This window comes from Peromyscus californicus, unplaced genomic scaffold (genome assembly GCF_007827085.1).
Source record: "Peromyscus californicus insignis strain IS unplaced genomic scaffold, ASM782708v3 Scaffold_4__1_contigs__length_199733344, whole genome shotgun sequence".
NCBI lineage: Eukaryota > Metazoa > Chordata > Mammalia > Rodentia > Cricetidae > Peromyscus > Peromyscus californicus.
Window position 1 is genome coordinate 2,651,711 of NW_026294562.1, and position 21,334 is coordinate 2,673,044.

Consider the following 21,334-nt stretch of genomic DNA (forward strand, 5'->3'; position numbering starts at 1 on the left):
CCCCCTGTTGTAGCAGAAAAGATCAGTTTCCCCCTGTGTAGGCTCTCTCTTCACTCTGCTGATTGCTTCCTTCACCATACCACAGAGTTTTGATTTCATGTAACCACGTGTATTCAGTATTGCAATTCCTTTCTGAGCCACTGAAGTCACTTTCAGCAAGTCCTTGTCTGTGGCTGTATATAGAATTGCTTTCCCACAGCAATTTCTGGTCTTCACTTCATTTTGAATTGACTTTTTTTTTCAGGGTGAGGGATGGGAATCTGGTTTCCATCTTGGACATGCAGATATCCAGTTTCCCTAGCACCACATGAAGAGTCTCTCTTTTCCTTAATGCATGCTTTTTTTTTACATCTTGCCACAGCCATCTGTTGGTCTACCTGAATGTTTTTTGTGACAGTACCATACAGTTTTTGTTTCCATGGTTATATAGTATAACTTGAGATCAGGTATAAGTGAAAAAAACTTTGTAAGACAACGAAGAATTTGTCCCTGGGGATAAGTCCCAAATATGGAGTTTTAGAAGGAATGTGCTAAGAGGTGAGATTGGTGTTCTAGGTGAAAGCCATGTTGAGAAGGACCCAGCAAGACTATGTACTAGGAATTCTGTCCTGAGTCTCTGTGCTTCTGGAAGAAAATAGATTGCTGAGAGGCAGAGGTTCTGGGAGAACCACAGCCAGAGAAGCAAGACCATAGAAAAGAGCAGACATGTCTCAGAGTCCCATCCTTGACTCCTGCTCGTCCATCATCCTGAGACGCCTGACCAGAGAGTGATGGAGAAAGTGACTAAATCTATCACTGTCATCACAGGGCTACAAAGAGGGAGATCCTTTGAGCCTGAAGCTTTGTCTTAAATGAACAGAATTGCATTAATAATAGTAACAGAGGGCATGATGGTGGTATTATTTAAGTGATATTCCTAAACCCAAATGCCACAGCAAAAGTTAACAATCATTTATGGCTCTTCATAACAACTGAGAACTTAAGGCTTTATTATCTCATCCAGAAGTTTCCCTAGAAATAATCAACACTGATGACAGAATGTATTGCCTTAATACTAGATTTTATTATGGTGGTACTCAGTGGTCACATGTCAGCAACCTCCTAACACAAAGAGAGTGTGAGCAGGACATCCTCCCTCACGGTTTCTTGACTGCAGAAGTTGTACCTGAGGAAAGAAAACACAAAAAGGTCACCTCTTCCTCACACAAGTAGAGATCTGGTCATGAGGACAGCCATGCCTGTCCCTTCACACATCTCCACATCGCTGCTCCAGCAGTCTGAGAAGGGCACAGACATTAGGGTATTAAAGGAGACTGAATCACCTCCCAAACTTACAATGTGATTGTAAACTTAGTCTACAGAAGGGCTGTCAGTCACCCCCAAAGAACAAGAAGTGCTCATTTTCCATATTATTCCAGACCACTGTTGACAGTGTTTAACAGAAACTGTGGGAAGTGAAGCCATGATATTAGGAACTCTAACAGTTTATGGCTGTATGCTTGGCTTTTAAGGACTTGTCATCAAACTATTTTCTAGAATAGTTGCATCATTTTATATGCCATGAACAGTGCCTGAGAGCCAAGATTCTCCTTGTCTTCAAACATGCTTGGTATTATCAATTTTTAAAAATTAACTATTTAAATACATTCATGGTGGCATTCACCAGTTTGTACTTTCTAGTGAGCAATAGCACAACTTTTCCTTTGTCTGACTTTTGACTTATATTTAAAATACATTTTGGATAAGCATAATTCAATTGTGTATTGATACTAAAAACCCAATGATCTCTGTCTCCCAATCTTGGTGTTTCGACCACTTTCATTTAATATAATTACTGCTCTGGTCGTGTGTAATCCATCATCGTTCTTTGTGGGGTTTTTTGTTGTTGTTGTTTTGTTTTTTGTTCTTTCTGCCTTTTTATACTCACTTGGAGATTTTTTAAATTTTCATTTGATAATCTTTTGTTAATTTGTTTGCTATACTTCTTTATTTTTACAGTGTTTCCTTTAGAATTGGCAATACACAGACCTAACTTATTACATTAAACTTGCCAATGAAAGTATACCAATTCACAGGCACAGGGCCTTGCAACAGTATCTTTCCAGTTCTCCTCTCCTATCCTTTATGATGTTGTTATCATATGCTGTACTTATTCATACTGTATTCTCCTGCACTCCATCATTAAATGCTGTACTTATACCATGCCTTCCCCCTCTGTTATCATATGATGTACTTGTACATATACCATACCCTCCCCTCCAGTATCATATGATAGACTTGTACATATACCATGCCCTCACCCTCCATTATCATATGATAGACTTATACATATACCATACCCTCCCCTCCATTATCATATGATAGACTTATACATATACCATGCCTTCCCCTCCATTATCATATGATAGACTTGTACATATGCCATGCCCTCCCCTCCATTATCATATGATAGACTTGTACATATACCTCCTATCACCCACCTACTGCTATTAACATGTGTTATCTTCTCCTGAACTTTTTTGAACAAACTGAATGGGTGTTGACAAGTATAAAAAATATCCTTATCTGTCATTCTAACATTCATGCCAACTCAACTGGATGTTAATTCATTGATTACTTTCCTCACTATAGGTTGTACTGTCCTACTGTTTGTGTAACTTGGAATGTTTGAGTTAAAAATATCAGGTATTGGATTTTTATCTTGTTATTGCTATACAATTTTACATCTTATTGAAGTGTGTTGTGGGATGTAGTTATTTCAAGCCATTTCAGGTCTTGCTGAATCTAGCAAAAAACAGGACCTTACTAAATACTCCACCTGGTATCAATAAAATGGCAGGCTTCGTCAGTCTGCCTCATAGAAACATGCTTTAGTCTCACCCTGGAGAGAAATGGGCACCACTCTAGTTCTCCTGAGTGACTTGTTTCCTGGCCATGGCTTGTTTATTCACATCTGTGACATCATCAGACTGTGTCAAATATCCAAGGGACTTCCTAGAACTCTACCATGTCTCTCTGTAGCCCTATCTTCTCTGGTGGGCTGTGCCATAAAATCTAGCTGCTCAAAACCTCAGTTCTTAGCTCCATCTCCTAAACGTTGAGAGCCCACCCAACCCTGCTTGCTATACCACATCTCAGAAGTCTCTCGGGGCTGTCAACTGAGGCAATTTTAAGGCTCTACCTGGTTTGGTTTTTGTCTTTCAGGCTTCACTGTCTACTGTTACTTAAAGTTCAGTTTCTTGAAAGCTGATGTTCATGTGTTTTGTGTGAAGTTTTGGTCATTTCCTTCGGTATCTGAGGGGCCTTGGACTCCACCTCTGGCAAGAGAAGTAGTCTCACTGCTTTCAGAAGGATGACCAAGCACTTGTCACCAGAAGAAACAGCATTCTGCAGCCGAATGTGGCTGCCACTCACAGATGCTGGGGCTGCCACTGGTGTGATCAGTGTGTCTGTTCTCCCCTCCTGGCATCCCTTTGCTCAGGGCAAGTCAGTCTCAGTAAAAATGGAGAACTGATCTCTGGACCCCAGGCTTCACCAAGGAGACCGTGATACAGAACAGTATATATCTGTCTTGTATTAACACGTTCCCGGCAACCTAAGTGGCAATCTGGTGAACCCATGAAGTTTGGGGGATGATGCGCACATGAGTCACACACATAGTATTAACATGTCTGCCAAAGGAAACATTCTTCTCCCTTTGTCTATGAATCTATCCAAGTGACATTCCTAACATTCAACACTGTCTCCTAAAAACACAGGAGGTCTTAGGAAGCAGAAGTGGCTGGGACATGCGTGATCCCCTATGAGAGATGTCAACTATTTTAGTGTGAATAGACACATTCAGTCCTTCTTATCTTTTTGGTTCTGATTACTCACACTTTGCCATCGTTTCTTTCCACTGTGATCTTTGATGCTCCCACTCTGGGTAGAGTTGGGTTGATCACGTTGTTGTACCAAATAAATTTAACCTTTTGCAAATCTCCGACATCCACATCAGAATCGAATTCACTGACATGAGCAGTGCCTGGTTGCAGAGAGCCCCTGAGAAGTTAAGATGTCAACAAAAAAATTGTATGAACATGCATAAACATGCACAGAATTAACCATACATATAAATATACATATGTATAATAATATATGCATATGTTTCTAAAACCAGTTCACATTCCATTTTAATCTAAGTTGCTTGATTAAACATTTGTCAGTTCCAATGTCTGAAGTAAATTCACACAAGTATTTGAGCCCAGTGGTAGATTTTTCTATCAATAACTCAGATTTATTTTAGTCATCTTTTTTTTTTTTTTTTTTTTTTTTGGTTTTTCGAGACAGGGTTTCTCTGTGTAGCTTTGCGCCTCTCCTGGAACTCACTTGGTAGTCCAGGCTGGCCTCGAACTCACAGAGATCCGCCTGCCTCTGCCTCCCGAGTGCTGGGATTAAAGGCGTGCGCCACCACCGCCCGGCTATTTTAGTCATCTTTAACATGGACTCAAATGTTTCTTTGTCACAATTCTCATAGTTTAATAAATGATGCTATTTATAAAAAATCTTTTCTTTACTATTATGTAGAGAGTAATTATTTACTCACTGTCAGTCAAATGTCAGGCAACAAAATAAACGTGAGTGGTTAAAAATATAATTTTGAAATTTATTAATGTGTAGGCTACAAGACAGCTCTCTTTTTGTTATATGTGATTATATGCTACATACATATAATAGAGAAAAAACCATCAACAATGTACACAAGACATTCATAAAATTCCAAAATTTAAGAAGCACCAAGTGATATTTTAGACATTTTACTCACTTGAAAATTTCATACTGTTTAGAGTTTCCTCCACTTCCAAACAAAGAAACTAAAATGTGTCCGGTGACCTTCTGTCCAGACAGGGTGACAGACACCTGATACCGCCAACCTGCATAGGAGGCAACATTTGCACACTGTCAGCTTGGGGAGGAGTGGTGCTGAGGACAGGCTCACACACACCCAACAACTCAGAATGTGAATAATCCATTGAGTTGTTGGCAGTTCTTCTGGTAGAATGTCCCAGTTGTTTTCCTCAGTGTTCAGGGTCAGCATTGGAAGTGCAGATGTAGAGAACATTTCCAGAGCTGATGAACGAGGACTTCTTGTTTTGTTTTGTTTTGTTTTTCAAGCCAAGAGTCTAAGAAGTTCATCTTGTTCACATTTTTGGCTAGGAGTACAGCTCCGTGGTAGAACGCTTTACTAGCATTTATCAAACTCTAGATTTCATACTCAGAACTATCTGCACCCAGAACTATCCGCACCTCCCCAAAAGGAAAACAAAACCAAAAATTAATAAAAATAGAAACTTACGTGCAAAGTTACTCTTATCACCAGTGTTCAGATAAAATTTCTGGAATAGTTCTTTTGTTTTCCCAGGATATTTGTCGGCGTAGTGACCCATCTGTGGGCACCCTCCACTCGGGCATGGGAAGCACTTGTCCTGTAAAATCCAGGACATGATGACTGGCAATGTTCTGACTTTTAATAGGGCACCATATTTTTCTACATGTTTATAATTGAGTCAAATCTAATTCTGTCCCTGATGATCGTGGTGGAGCAGTAAAAAGTTATGTGTCTCAGTGAGAGGTAATAGGGCACCTCATTATCCACAGGGTAAGCCTTCGATTTCGTTGTTAGATTACACAAAAATATAAAAACCACACCATAGGATAATTGGCTTTTTAAGTATTTATGTTTCCCCCTTTGCCCCTGGAACTTCATTTGTTCTAAGACATTCACTCTCTTGCTAGGTGAATTTTTTTAAGAAAGAACAAGAAATGACAGTGTTTGCCAGGCCCAACAAGGTCCGTTCAGAGGGTAACAGGCTCAAAACTCAGGCCCGTCTCCATTCCCTTCGCTTCCCTCAGCATGTTCACATTCTCAGAATCTGAGTCTCCCAGTGTGGAAATAAAATGATCCAGCTGTCTGTTAGCCAGGAAGCTGGCATCTAAAGAAGACAGGTACAAGAAAATGCTCTCCTCAATCAGAGATTATGGTAAAGAGGAGAGAGCATAAACAGCAGAATTGAAGGACTGACAGCCCAATTCCCACTCTGGAGGGGGCACTGCTCCACAGTAGGGGGCGTGGAGGACTTCTTAATCAGAAGATTAGATGACAGGCCTGGAGGAGTCTCAGGTCTGGATACCAGCAAACTAATGAGAGACTAGGAAAGCCAGGGAGAGATGCGTGAGGCTTTCTAGGACATCTCCCAAGAAAAGTACCAAAGTCCCAGACTTCATCTCCAAGTGTGTTCATCCATAAGACAGACAGGGATGTGGCCTGGATTCTGAAGGAACCAGGAGACCATGCACCCAGGGACCACAGCCATCCATCTGCCAAGGACACACTTAATTGGGTCATCAATAGGATTGACTTGGGCCCATACCCAGTTGAATGGAAGCATTCCATTTTGTTGCATGGAATCTAAACATTTTTTGGATCATTTGTTTACAGGAAGACAAAGTTAAAAATCAAACCAGGGGGAGGTGCTCAGCTTTTACTGTATAGAAAACTTTTATGTGAACAGGATACATACCCCTCTCCCATACTGTGATTATTATGTTTTTGTTGTTCTTGTTCTGGGCCAAACACTTAACATGTAACTAATTGCTTTACTAAGGGCATTGAGTATGACATCATCACATTTCTAGATGAAGAAAAAGTCTTAGGGAAATGAAATACTTTGCCCAATGTCATTTAAGTCCTCATTCTTAATAACTAAGGTATATCTCTCTAGTACTTGTGACTTACATGGAATATTGACTACTTGAAATTTTCTTTGTTGGATGGAAGTGGTTAATTTTGTTTATTAAAAAAAGCTATAGTGAAAAGTCAACTTTCCAAAACCTAAGTCAATAGAAATGTCATGTTCAAGATTACACTGAAGAAGTCAACCTGGATACAAAGCATGACAAAACTTAAAAACTACCGATGAATATATGATTGCAATGATGTATCCATATGTCCATAATTCTGTAGCGTAAAGGTCAGCTTTAAGCTCTGGGCAGTAGTGGCACACACCTTTAATTCCAGCACTCAGGAGGCAGAGGCAGGCGGATCTCTGTGAGTTGGAGGCCAGCCTGGGCTACAGAGTGAGTTCCAGGAAAGGCGCAAAGCTACACAGAGAGACCCTGTCTCAAAAAACAAAACAAAACAACAACAACAACAAAGATCAGCTTTAAATAAAATCTTCCATGCTCATCAGCATCCTCTAGACATGGCTCTCAGATAGTTACAAACTAGCACTTTATGTGTTTCTTTAGGATTCTCCATCCCCCAACAAGACTGAACATTTACCTGAGACATAACAGTGAGTCATACCTATAAAGAGAATCAGCCACAAATTCAAATAGGGGTCCAGAGACAGAACTCTTGGCATACCCATGACTGGATCTCCAGCAATGAGGGGTGACAAAATAACACATCAAATGAAATCCACAGGGAAGAGGGAAGCTTCTTACCGCAGCAAAAACACTGTAGGAGGTACAGGAGAATCCGGCGAAGCCAGTCGGGTTGACAATGCTGTCGGAGTAATACTTGTAGCTTCTCAGGTGGTTACAGGCAGCAAAGTTACGACTTCCTGTGGAGTCAGGCGTAACGTCAGTGTCAGATTTTATGTTATGAGGAGAACATAGAGCTAATAAATGGGTGATCTAGTCAGGACAAACTCATGGAGGTCACAACACAGAACAGTTTGTGAAGTGCATGTAGGATGTGACACAGAGATTAAAACACACTCTAGAATCATAATAGTTATTAAGCAAAATGGAAAAGCAACTTAGGAAGGGAAAGTCTGGTCCATACAGACATATAGATATGTAATATGTTCCCTGAACTGGGTCCCTGAGAACTGAATTTCAAGACCTGGAGAGCCAGCTCAGCTGTAAAGAACATGTGCTGCTTCTACAGAGGACCCAGGTTCAGGAACCAGCACCCACATGGTGGCTCACAACCACCTATAACTCCAGTCCCAGAGCATCTGAATTTTTATGGCTCCCACGTGCACCAGGGAGGCACATATGTGATGCCCTTAAATACATACCGACCAAATACCTACAAAAATAAGTTCTTTTTTTAAAAGAAAGGAAAAAGTTGGGTTGCAAATACAATCTCTGCCTAAATTTCCCATGCTCACTTGTCACAGTGGAACTCACATCTAGGGACACAACAGAAGGTCCTTTGGTATAAAACATATGGGATCTGTACAATTCCAAAGTGGCTAGCAAGTTTAACAATGAGAAACATGAACTTTCACAGTGGAAATCTCTGTGCGCACAAAGGTTTTTACCTTCCCAGATTCCATCGATGTCAACAATTTGGGAAAGAATATTCTTCTGACATCCTGGCATTTCTACTCCTCCATTTGGAAAGAAATCTAGGTGACCCACAGTTTGGCTCATTCCAAATCCTGAAGATTTTTAAAAATAATGGAAAGTTTCTATTACTGTGTGATCAAGGCACTGCCAATCATTCTAACAACAAGATTAAAATCTTCCAGGAGACAGACTGGAGGAGCTCACCTAAGTTGGGGACAATGGGGGCAGCATCTGTGTGAATTGCATCCACAAACTGAGCATCACTGGGGTCCAGTCGGACTTCTTCAGGTGTACCCTGGAAGTAAGGTTCGGCTGGGTCCAACCCTGGAGCAAAGAGGATGCGTCATCAGTTAATGTTAGCATGCGAAGTCACCTTCTCCACCAAGAATTGGTTACTATGCTGAGGTGTGCGTGGAGAGAGGTGACGCATTCCCTGGCTGTACCAGGATTTGCCTCTGCTTATGGATGTTCAGCTCCTTCAAGAACCCTGCTCACCAGCAGCAGTTCCCATCAAATGACTGACCCTAGCAATCACTGAACTAAAGGTTCTTCAGACTAAAGATTTCCACCAGATTCTAATCTTCCAGGAAGGCAGAGGCTTTCTGAGATTCAGTCCATGATCTGTCATGGTACAGCACCTGGCAGAATAGGCCGTGGTAATTAATTGTAAACTATGGGAAAGAATGTTCTGGAAGAATGCTTTTTAAATAAGCCAATTAAGATTCTAGATGTGCCCATTGATCCAATGCAACCAGCTGTAAATGGATGAATCTCTCCCGCCTGCCTATTCCCGAGAAACCAGTCAGAGGCTTAATATTATTTACAAACTGTTTGGTTTATGGCTGAGGCTTATTGCTAGCTAGCTATGACATCTTAAATTAATCCATTTCTATTCATCTATATTTTGCCACGTTGCTGTGGCCTTACTGGTCTGCTGGCATCTCGTTCCTTGGGCAGCTGGAAGGCATCTCCCTGACTCCACCTTTCTTCTCTCCCTATCTCTCTTGGATTTCCCGCCCCCTCGACACACAGAGGAAGCAAGATGAGAATGTCTAACTGAGAAAAGGTACCAAGCCATGTGGCTAAACATAGATAAGAATTATGGGTTAATGTAAGTGTAAGAGCTAGTTAGTAATAAGCCTGAGCTACCAGCTGAGGATTTATAAGTAATATTAAGTCTCTGAGTCAATTATTTGGGAAGCACTGTGAGGTATTTGAGAACAGGCAGGCAAGAAAGAAGCTTCCGCCTATAACCAACTTTTCCAGAACACGGAACAAGACCATTGCCAGGTCTGCACAGAGAGGTGGAGACAGAGCAGGGACCTGGCTGTCCCCTGAAGCAGCCATGTCTCAGATCGGGACAGCAATGTCTTCCTTGTCAGGTAGCCCGAGCCTGTGGACCACTGCACAATGCAGCCAGTCTGCGGTTGCAAATGGCATTTGGAATCAAATTAGCAGGACCCAGAACTGGAAATCCAGACAGCCTGACCATCTGTCTCCTCCCCCAGCAATGGGACTGTAGATGCCAAGGCTGAGGACTTGTTATCTACTAGCATTAAAACAGAGTTCAATTGATTGTACACAAACTCTGTGGATCGAAGTCTACTGCTATTTATGGTATTTATTATAGAAACTGACTTTTTGAATATCTGAAAATGGGGAAATAGGCATAATGCTTCTGGGTGTTCTTAATTCATGTTTAGTTATATGTAATATATTTAAATATTAAACAATGCAATGATGAGCAAAGATTGAAAGTGAGGAAACAGCTCATCATGTCATGGGGGACTGAGATCTGATCACCTGGCACAATTCAGAAAGGGTGAAAAGTTCAGAGCAGACCCACCAAAGTTCTCTCCTGTGCCTCCCTGCGGTCCCCACAGAGAGTACAGTCTAATCATCTAGCATTTGTTGTTGGACTAACCTGTAATTCTCCCCATGGCACCGAATGTCCTCTTGCCAGCCTCCCCGGCAATGTGGGAACCCAGGCTGTGGCCAATGAGGTGGACATTGTTAAGTGAGTAGCCAAGTTCAGACTGTAGAAAGGATAGCCTCGTTAAAATGTTTTCAAGTAATACAAAATGCCAGATGGTCAAAAAGGCGTGCCTCCAAACTCCGGTTTCTAAGAAGACGCCACCTCCCCTCAGAGCATCCCCACCATCACTATGAAGGAATGGAAATGTTAGCATGTTCTCCCACTGCTGAGAGGAAACCCCTGAAGGACATGTGAGTCATTATCAGAGATGGTGAAGCAAGCATTCAGATCAGAAATCCATGAGGCAACTACTCAGGCACATTTAAGTTTGACATTTTTTAAGACTTTCCTATGCCCCAGTCAGACCATCTTGTTGCTGTTGGCTTCTGTTCAATAAAATAAATGAAAATCAGGGGGATAGCTCAGCCAGTGCAGCACAAGGACCCGAGTTAGGATCCCCAACACCCATGTGAAAATGGACGCCTGCCATCTCCGTGCTAGAGAGGCCAAGACAGGCAGGTCCTTAGAACTCAATCCTTCTGGTGTAGCAGAACTGATGGGTTCCATGTTCGGGGGAGACTGTGTCAAAAAATAGGGTGTATGGCAATCCAGGAAAACACTCCTCACACATACACGCAAGCATGTACGCACACCCACATGAGCATATACACCACACACACACACACACACACACACACACACACACACACACACACACACACACACAAATAATAAATGAATAAATAAATAAAAACAAAAAATAAACATAAGTGTGTGGCTGATCTCAGCATATCAAATTTTATAATGAAGGGCAAAATTAAAATAAACCCTGGCAGTTTGGTGCTATAATTCATCTGATGAATGGTTCCTTAATAGGAGCAGCCCAGGGTTCATGCCCAGAACTAAACTAAACTAAAAATACTAACAAAATTCAAGAGATATCTCCTACCTAGTTGCTTAAGTTCATTTAATTAAAAATAAAAACTAGTTATTGAATTAAATGGGTTATTAATGAAGCCTGAATCAAGATGGGGTATCATCTTTAATCAAAGAGGGAGTATTGTCTTGTTTAAATTTGTCTTTATCAATTCTCATACCTACTGATTTTGTCATGGAAGGAGAGTCCACACAGCAGTGTCTAAGGGGTTTTACATGACCCGGGATTTTGTCATGGAAGGAGAGTCCACACAGCAGTGTCTAAGGGGTTTTACATGACCCGGGATTTTGTCATGGAAGGAGAATCCACACAGCAGTGTCTAAGGGGTTTTACATGACCCGGGATTTTGTCATGGAAGGAGAGTCCACACAGCAGTGTCTAAGGGGTTTTACATGACCCGGGATTTTGTCATGGAAGGAGAGTCCACACAGCAGTGTCTAAGGGGTTTTACATGACCCAGGACCAGTTACCTGAAGAAAGTTGGCCAGATACGCCACTTCTGCTCCAACAACCCGGACGTTCTGGGTGGCCTGGGTATATGTGGTTCGGGAGCCACCTTTCCAGTCCACACAGATGCAGTTCACACTCTCCACTTGGAACATGTTCTGATGGAAAAGACACAATTAGTAGTTAAACAATCCCGGTTCTTCATTCACTGCTGAGTAACATATTTGAAGATTTGGTAAACTCTTGTCTTAACCTGCACCATAGCTACAACATTAACCCCAAAGCTATGACCAAAATCCCAGTCTCTAATGAGTAGGGAGTTCTTCCTCAAGTCCAGCACTGGCTCCAGACCAGGTGTAGCTCCATGTGGGAACTGGATTCTTGGGATTTCTACTGCAGCAGATTCATGAACATTTGGTATGGAGAAAAATATTGGACATTAAAGGGTCCATGCTTAACTGAAATGCTCCCACATGGCAGCTTCTCTTGTTAAAAGTCTGAAACATCTCTGCATTAGTTACTAAGTAACATGTCCTGGAGCCACTACATACCTCTATACCCCATATCCCAACTCTCTTTATACCCTTGTACCCACCACTACCTCCTCCATTCCCACCCCCTACCCCCAGCTCCAGGCTCAGGCAGTGTCAGACTCCAGTGTGGTGGTGACCAGCATTTGTCCTTAGTTGGGGCCAGTGTCCTGCTGGTCTCTAACACACTTCCTCAGGAAAGTATCACGGCTCACCCTGCACATGTCGGCTAGCCAGTTTTCTTCTCCCTTGTCGATGAATCCATGGATAATAAAGCGGGTTTTTCTGTTTGTTTTGAAATTGGAGTTCCCGATACTTGATGCATCTGCAGTGATTTGCTATTTGGGATAGGAAAGTGTTTTGGGTCACGTTTTTTTTCTAGTAGCTTCTAGGATAATTTATATGCGGATGGAGATGATAGGTAGGATTCTAGAAAGCCCACATAGGCTAGTCATTCACAGTCACCCCCAAGTTGCTATTGCCCGCTTGTACTATTTGACTCAGACAATATGCCCCCCACAGTGTTTGCCATTAAGATCTTTAATGGGAGTCTTTGTACATATGCCTGTCTATGTATGTTTATAATATTCCTTCAGGTATGGTAGAGTAACAGCTCAATAAATCCAGTGTATGTTGAAAATACTATAAATGTGTTTTGTTTTGTGTTTGGCAGGGTCTCATGTAGACCAAGTGGCTTCAACTCACTAAGTGGATGAGGGTGGCTTTAACTCCTGAACTAGGCTCTACCTTTCAAGTGCTAGGATTAAAGGCACTACCATACCTGGCTGGAAAATATTATACTTTGGAAATGTATCGTAAATACCTAACCTAGCTTCTATCTCACTTCACCACAAACAGAGCTATCAGCCATTCGCCTTCACGATGGGTGCAAAGCTGGAAGCCATGGGTCATTGCTGCTTCTTCCTGTGGCTACAGTTGAGCATATTGCTAGTCCAGAAGCTTCTGCTGAAGTCTACTACTTTCCAGCCAAATCCTGTTAACTCGAACCATCTTAAGTGGATTCCTTGTGTGTCTGTACTATATTAGGAAATCTTATTTAAAGTACACAAATACAATATAGCATATTCTTTATTATAATATGCATCAGTATGCATATTGCATAAACATGTAGAATCTATCCCTGTATATTTTAGATGATACACTGGAGATAGGACATGAATAATAATTGAATGGCCATTTATAAATTAAGTTTTTTAAGAGTACTTAATCTAACTGCTCTAAAAGTTGAAAAAGACACAAATTCCACTGTCTCCTGTATTTTCACTAGAAAGCTTGGATATTCATATTAATTGCATAAAGCATGTGAAACTTAGTCCTGAAAACAATAGCTATTCCTACCTGGTAGTTGTTTGGGTTCTCATTGGTGTACAGGAGAAAGCGGGTGTTGATCTTTGATGGACTCCAGGGCAGTGCTTTCAGGGGTCTGTCTATAGTTCCTGACCATGGAGCATCATTGCTGAAGCAGCCAAGTTTGTCGTAGCAGACTTCTTCTCCTGAAATCACCCACAAACATTTCAAAGATGTTTCTTAAACCTTTTCAGTGTTCAATCGACCAATGCAAGTTGAATTGCATCTTGTGGCACATTTTCTTCCCCTTCTTTCTCATCCTCTAGCTCACACTCACAAAGCAGCTGTCGGAGACAACACCTCTGCCTCTAGACCAGGTCACTTCCCTCAGATTTCTGCTCAGTATCAGTCAAGGACTTATTTTAGCTATTTGACCCAGGTGTTATCTTCGGTCATTGGTGCCTAGATTTGTGGTGGCCCTTTGTCCCAGGAACTGGTGGTTGGCCTGATTGTGGTGGTAGGCGTGTTTGTGGAGGCTCTCAACTCCAAGTAGCTAGCTACCTTTTATCTTTATGCTCTAGGTGAAGAATTTTAAGTTTTATGCAAGGGCCAAACTTTGTGTCTTCATCTTGGCTGAAGATGTGGATGTCTGACTTGTGTCTGAGGACCATCCTGGATTTCTGTGATGTGGAAGGTATGCACAAACACAGAAAACATCAGTGCTCTGACAGCTGTTGTCTGGCATGCTACTCCATGAAGGGACAACTTAAAGAAGAGTTCTGGAGCTGTGAGGGCTGCATTTCTCTAAATGTTACTATGTGCCAGATGCTGAACACGACGATTCACTCTAGCTGAAGCCTCACAGTCATCCACAAGAAGGATATTGTCACGCCTATTTCAGGCACAAATATCCTCAAATTCGGAGGGCTTCGGGACATTGCTCAGTATTATAGAGTTGTCGGTGATAGTTCGGTTCAGATGCCTCCCTTGGCCTCAGAGGGGCCAGGTGAAGAAAATAAATACTCCAGTTAAGATGGAAGATCAGATTAACGTTGCGTTTTTAGCGCAATGCCGTGTATGATTTGTCTGCACTATTACTTGTCTGAAAATAAATTGAAATGAGCATTGGGAATTGTACCTCACAATACTCCAAGCTCTGTGCTCTTAACCCCATGATACACTCGATTTGTTGCTTAATCCTACATTTCCATTAACTAAGTCCTCATCCTCATCAAGGTTTGAGCCCAGCTGTCATTGTCTTCTGGGAAGAACCACACAAGCCTCTCCCATCTTCACACACATCCTTCTTACCAGCTACGGCTCCCAGCAGTACTGCAAATGTCCACAGCGGCAGCATCTGCACAGAAGGGAAAGCAGGATTGAGTCTGAGGAACTCGGGTTTTGAAAGACTGACATAATCCGGTTCACTCAATGCAATCTAACAAATTGTCTCAAAATCGTGTTTCTGACTCACCATGGCAGATCCGTCAGGTTTCACGGACAACGAGGGAACACTGAGATGTCCTTTTATAGGAGAGCCGTATCTTTCCAAGCAGTGTCATGGAAAAGAGGCACGAGAAGGGAGAGGCTCCAAGGACATATTTCTAATTTTAATCACAGATAAGCCCAGGTTGGTAGAGTAGGTTGTGTTCCAAGGTGTTCGTGGGAAGACGAGAAAGTGCTAGATATGGAATGTTCTCGACCGGTGTACTCATGTACTGCCCAGAACCACCGTCTGTTCACACTCCTGTGAACGGCTCCTGTTCCCCCCTCTCTCCTTCGCTCACCATTCTCTCCAGATCTGTGAACTGTGAACTCTTGGACAACAGCTGTCTTGAAGACCAGCTCTGCTGGCCACACAGCTCATGCAGCCTCTGAGTGACCCTGACTTCCCCTTGAACACAGTGACACAGAAAAAGTCTTCAAGAGCATGTAGATGAGATAAAAGTGGGGAATGCTTTATGTTACACGTCCACACTGCTGACTTATTACTCAAGAATAACCCCGGGGGAATTAACAGGAGGGCACATATTGTGTGCACACCTGGGACCCCAGCACAGGGGGTACTGATTTAAGAGGATTGTGAGTTTCAGGCTAGCCTGATACACACACACACACACACACACACACACACACACACACACACACACACACCCTTATGTGTGTGTATACCCTATTTCAAAACGAAACAAGAATAGCTCAGGGGATAAAGGTGTTGTTGCGCAAACTTGCGTGAACTGGATCCCCAGAAGCCGCCGCATGGCAGAAAGAGAGAAGCAACTACCAAAAGCTGTCCTCTGACCTCCACATGCACATTACGGTCTCCCACAGTAATATTAGTAATAAAATTAAAAAGAGGAGGGAAAAGATGAAGAAGAAAATGAGGAGGAGGGAGAGGTGTAAGAGTCTCTACCATCAGACAAAATTTGAATAAAATAGAAAAAAAATTCAATTTGCACAAATAGTCTGTGAAATTGTTTTAAAAGCACAGTGTTCTATGACAGACAACTGGGGTGGGTTAGTGTGGCAGATTTCATAAAGTTAAAGGGGGGAAGATTATTTTAAGGACTAGAACTACTTGACTGGGAGTCACTACCTTAGAATAATACAAAATTGGTACATATATACATCAAGAAGAGTCAGGTAATAAATAAGTGAAGAACCCAACCAAAACAGGATAGAACCAAAAGATTCCCTAAGAGCCACTAAGAACTGAACTCTTGGGTGAGGGACACAGCTCTGTGTAGAATGCTGACTAGCATGCTTGAGGCCCTGGGTTCAATTTACAGTACCACAAAAGAAACAGAGGGAGATCTGAGAGAGAAGGAAGGAGAGGGAGGGGAGACGGCGGAAGGGGGAGGGGGGACAGGGGAGGGAGAATAGAGAGAGAAAGAGGGGAAAGAGAGCTGAAATTTTGTATTCCCACATTATTTACTCCTGGCCATGCTGTATTCATGCTGCAGTAATATTCCACATAACCCAGCATTCATCCTGCATTATCAAGCCATTTATGTTCTGCTTATCAAGTAATTCACACATTTCTGAAATGGCATCCAAGCTATGTGTCTCATTATTTGGGGACCCTAATTTTGTTCAGCCTACTGAATTAGAATTAAAAGTCACCTAATTTTGAAATACAGAGTTAATGGGGAACTATTTTATAAAGTGAAATAGTTTAAGATTTTAGAATGCTCTAGAAAAAAAAATCAGTTTCCCAAATCTAGAAATGCAGACATTGTGTACCCTGTCAGCCCTGCCAGAATGATTTCCCCAAGTTCCAGTCCTGCTGAACTCTTCAGCTGAGTGATGAAATGTGTGGTTGCTGTATTCAGCCCACTCACATGCTTCCTGGGGCTCTGCTTCTGCTTATGTGGCAGAGCCTACCAGCATCTTCCCCGCAAGGGCTAGAACTTGGTTTTATTCCCCAACCTCTCCTGATGTGTGCACACCATGCTCCTGCAGGTCCTCCGTGGCAGTGAATCCCCTGGAACTGGAGTGACACGCAGTTGCAGTTGTAAGCTGCCATGTGGGTGACGGTAACAGAGGAACAAGGTGTTTGTAACCCCTGAGCCTCACATTCCCCAGGCCAGCCTTGAACTCACTACATAGCCACTTGTGACCTTGAAGTTCTGGTCCTTATGTTTCCACCTCCCAAATTCTGAGTCTGCAGACATGTGGCATCACACCAGTTTATACTGCTGGAGATCAAACTCAGGGCTTCACTCATGCTAGACAAGCACTCTGCCAACTGAAATACACCCCAGCCCCCAAGATTAAAGACTGCTTTAATGCATTCACTTTCTCTAACCTCCATGACCTGCTCAGGGGAAACATCTGATCCTGGAGTGAGTGAGTGAGCATGGGGTTTGAGTGGCCACACTTTGGCATTTGCCTTCCTCCACACTTGTTTTATCACTTTCCTACAAACCCCTAAATTACAAAAATATATTTAAGTCTTGACCCCCGATATGGTGGAGTTTAATACTTATTTTTCATTTCAGTTCCTGGTGGGAATTGTTGCTTCATAGACAACCTGGGGCTATGTATACCTCAAGGTTTAGTGAAAATCAGCCCCTTTTGCCTGGTCCCCTAGGTGCAACTAATGTGAAGTTGAGACAATGCAGTGCTCTGCATGTGGAGGACACTCTCCCATGTGAGTGGGGGTCAGTGCTACCACAAAGGCGTCACTATGCACCAGCCTCTGATATTCTTTCTCACGTCTCCTCATCACAGGGTTAGAGGTCAGCCTTGAGCAGTACAGACATGGAAGCTGCTGTGGGCTCCCACTGAAAACACTTCCAGGTCTCAGCACTCTGAGCATATCTAACACAGTCTCAACTTTGACCCAGAAACCTTGGATGGTCTAATGTAAAAATACAAGACTGGAGGTTTCTAATCAAATAGCTCTATTTGCAGAGGAGGTAAGGCTTCCCTTATGCAACACCCTGATTCTGGCAGCTTTGTGATACCAAACTTCAGGTGAGGGAGAGAAAAGCCTTGAGACACCTGTGTGGCCAGATAACCAACACAGGAGCCAACCTGGGTCTCATTAACCCAGCCTCTAGAAAGCCTGTCCTGAGCCCCCCTTATCTAGCCCTGCCATGGCCAAGGCTGTCCATGGGAAGGAAGGCATGTTGACCTAGGATTACAAGGAAAATTCTGTAACTATAGGGGTAGTTAGTATTTTGTACCTTACACAACAACCCTCTTGCCAAATGTGAAGGTTCTAGCTGTCCGGACACTGTGAGGAAACAGCCAACCCTCTGCTGTTACACAGAGGAGCACCCAAATTTTACAGCATTAGGTTCCCCAGGTTGTCAAAGCTGCTTCTAATTCAACTCCAAACCTGTGGGAAGCCAAACTGGTTTTCCAGTTTTGTTTTGTTTTGGTAAAGATCACGGGGCTCAGAGAGTTTAAAGAATCTTTCCAGGATAGAGTGTGGAGGTTACAGAGTCTTTGTCTAGAGGCTCAAATTCTTCCCACTAAACTCTGACCTATTTTTATATGGGCACATGGAAGGCTATGTTCTCCCAGGCTGTGTTAGTCTAGAATTGACCTCAAGCGTAAGTATGGAAGCAATAGTATGGTGGGAATGCACACACCTGTTCAAGGCTGAGTATTTGCTTTCTATGACCAACTTCTGCACATGCACATAGTTTTGATAACTTAATGTGTTTTCTTTCAGTCATACTTTCTTCTCTAACACTAATGCTGCAAATGTAAATTTTATAAGATAGAAATATAAACTCTGTGCTATTATATGATAACCACTTTTTTTTCTGGTCACTACAGTAACTTTGTAACTGCCTTCCTTGTCCACAGGCTGACCTCCTCCCCCACGCCCATGTCTGCTTTCTGTGCACCGCCAGCCCTCAGTTCTAAATGCAGACTGGATTTGCTACTGTTCTTCCTAAAGCCCTCACCCCCTTCCCTGTCTGTACTTTCTTGCTAAGCATTGCCCAGTAGGAATTAATGCCATCCACACTTTTAAAGTGTCATAAGAAGGAGTTAAGTTTGCATTTATAGATAATATAATCCAGTAAGCCTGAAATACTGTTCTTTCCTTTTGTGGCACCAACTCGTCACAGTTCAGATGATTAGCTCTCACCTGTGGCTGGGTGGCTGGTAGTTCCTGTGCTGGAAAACACAACTCTCGGTAAAGTTTATTCTTTGCAGCATCACAAATAGGGCTTTGTAGTCTGTTAGGTTTACAACATGATCAAATCAGTTGTGTACATATTTGTTCAATTTCCCAGTTCTGAACTCTCAGAACCTGAAATGCATTAGTGATGGGCAAGGAGATGGAGGAGGAGGGTTCTGAATGGGAGTTAACTGCAGGGAACTTAAATGGTATCAGAAGCTCCTAGATTAAACTGATGGAGAGAGAAAACAGATAGTGATGTGAAATGTAATGTATCCCAGCATGCACCCTGGGAGATGTGCTGTAAGAGGAGAAGGGAAAAGGAAGCAGTGAGATGGGATGGTTTACCCAGTGAATTGTTTCTTCAAGATTGCTAATTTTATCTGTCAACTTGACTGGATTGAGGGATGCTTGAAATTTTGGTGAAACATACTAATGGGTGCCTGTCAAGTGGATGGTTCTGCAAATCAGCTCACTCTCAAGGCTGTGGTCCCACTCTGTCTTTATTCATGCATTCTTCCAGTTGGGTGACCATTTCCCATGTGCACTAATTCTTCCCGTCTCCTAATTACCATGCTTGGTCCTTGGGATACTTAAGGCCCAGAACCTTCTTGTGTTAACTCTAATGAGCTTTGAGTTGGAATATGGAAATTGGGGAGGATTCCATTCAGATTGAGTCATTGAGGATGGATGAGCAGCTGGAAAGTTGTGTATAGAATAGGGTCCAGCACATAGTAGGCACTTGATACTGTTATTATTTAGATTAATGTTCTCTGCCATATTTCCATTTCTAGAAAGCCTTGCCACAATTTGCTAACTTAATCCAATTTATTTCCTCTAGTTAATATTACTATCTGCCCCCTTCTAAGATAATAGATAATACCTCTGGTTAACAACCTAATAACACACATTGAACACAAAAAATGCTTTTTAAAACTTTCTTTTTATTTTTATATATGTGTGTCTGTGTCAGTGTATGCTACATGTGTTGGGTGCCTGTGAAGACCAGAAAAGGGTGTCAGTTACCCCAGAGCTCGATTTCTGTGCGCTGGGAACTGACCTCAGGTCCTCTGCAAGAGCAGCAAGTGATCTTAACCACTGAGCAGCTCTCCAGCCACTATCATATTTCAGTTGTGAAATGATGCCCATCACCAAGTCTAGGTTAAATAAATACATACTTGAAAATCTCAATTACTAAGAAATAACTGACAAGTAATTAATACAAACACACAATGAAAATCACAATTAACACAAGATAATGAAGCCAGCTATTTCCTTTCTTTGATATGATGAACACAGCTTTGTCTAGACAGTACCAAACATATGGACGAAAGGCAAACATTTCAGATGAAGCAGCCATTTAGATGATTGGGGTTCAATTAAATTTAGTTTAAAGTTAAATTTAATTTCCTCTAAATTACCATTTCTTGGATAAGTAGTCTGGTAAAGTACTTCTTAAATATATAATGTGCAGAAAGTTGTATGAGTCATAAAATTACTGGAAATGTTTCAGTTTCCTTTTATTTTTTTTTTCTGTTTCTTTATGGGTGATGTGACTCCCTAGCCACTGCCATGACATGGCAAATATTTTCTCCATTAAACATTTCAGGACAGGCAAGACTATCCTGCAGAGCCAGGGGAGTTAGAAACTACTGGAAATGCTGCCTCTCAAGGATTGACATGTCATAAATTCTCTGATGAAATCAGATTTGGTAGCATATTGATGAATGGTGTTCTTTTCTGGTTAAAGCCCTATTCAAGGGCTGGGTATATGGCTTGTAGGATAAATCTCTTGTCAAACAGGCATGAGAGCCAGGGTTTGTGTCCCTGGCACCCATGTTTAATGCCAAACAGGTATGGTGGCCAGGTGAGTCTCTAATCCTAGCACACAAATTATAGAAACAGGATTCCTAGAAGTTGGTCAAATAGACTAGTTGACTCAGGAAGCTCTGGGTTCAGAGAGAGACTATGGTAGAGGGTGAGTAACAAAGGAAGACACCTGGTGTAAACCGCTGGCCTGTACACACACACCGACACACATGGGCCTGCTTATACCCATCCAAGCACACATACACATACCCACAACACACACATCCACCACACACACATGCAGAAAAAGAAATGTAAAAACAAATTCTGTTCAAAATATCACAACA

At 42.2% G+C, this 21,334-nt stretch overlaps 1 protein-coding gene across 1 annotated transcript; it reads right to left on the reverse strand.

Annotated features, from left to right (window-relative positions):
- Nucleotides 1-1,101: 1,101 nt before the first annotated feature.
- On the reverse strand, nucleotides 1,102-14,894 carry LOC128094600 (pancreatic triacylglycerol lipase). The gene is made up of 12 exons (XM_052713054.1): nucleotides 14,849-14,894; nucleotides 13,589-13,743; nucleotides 12,445-12,567; nucleotides 11,723-11,857; nucleotides 10,265-10,376; nucleotides 8,545-8,664; nucleotides 8,313-8,432; nucleotides 7,486-7,604; nucleotides 5,336-5,465; nucleotides 4,805-4,913; nucleotides 3,877-4,041; nucleotides 1,102-1,165 (listed from the first exon to the last, which is right to left on the reverse strand). The coding sequence occupies exons 1-12, from the start codon at nucleotides 14,892-14,894 to the stop codon at nucleotides 1,102-1,104; spliced, it is 1,398 nt and encodes a 465-aa protein (XP_052569014.1).
- Between the last annotated feature and the right edge of the window lie 6,440 nt (nucleotides 14,895-21,334).

Coding starts and splice junctions, on each gene's coding strand:
- LOC128094600 (XM_052713054.1), bottom strand. CDS start 14,894: ATGCTGCCGCTGTGGACATTTGCAGTACTGCTGGGAGCCGTAGCTG. Junction 4,042..4,804: donor AAACAGTATGAAATTTTCAA/GTGAGTAAAATG, acceptor TTAACTTCTCAG/GGGCTCTCTGCAACCAGGCA. Junction 1,166..3,876: donor GAAAGAAACGATGGCAAAGT/GTGAGTAATCAG, acceptor TTCTTTCCTCAG/GTACAACTTCTGCAGTCAAG.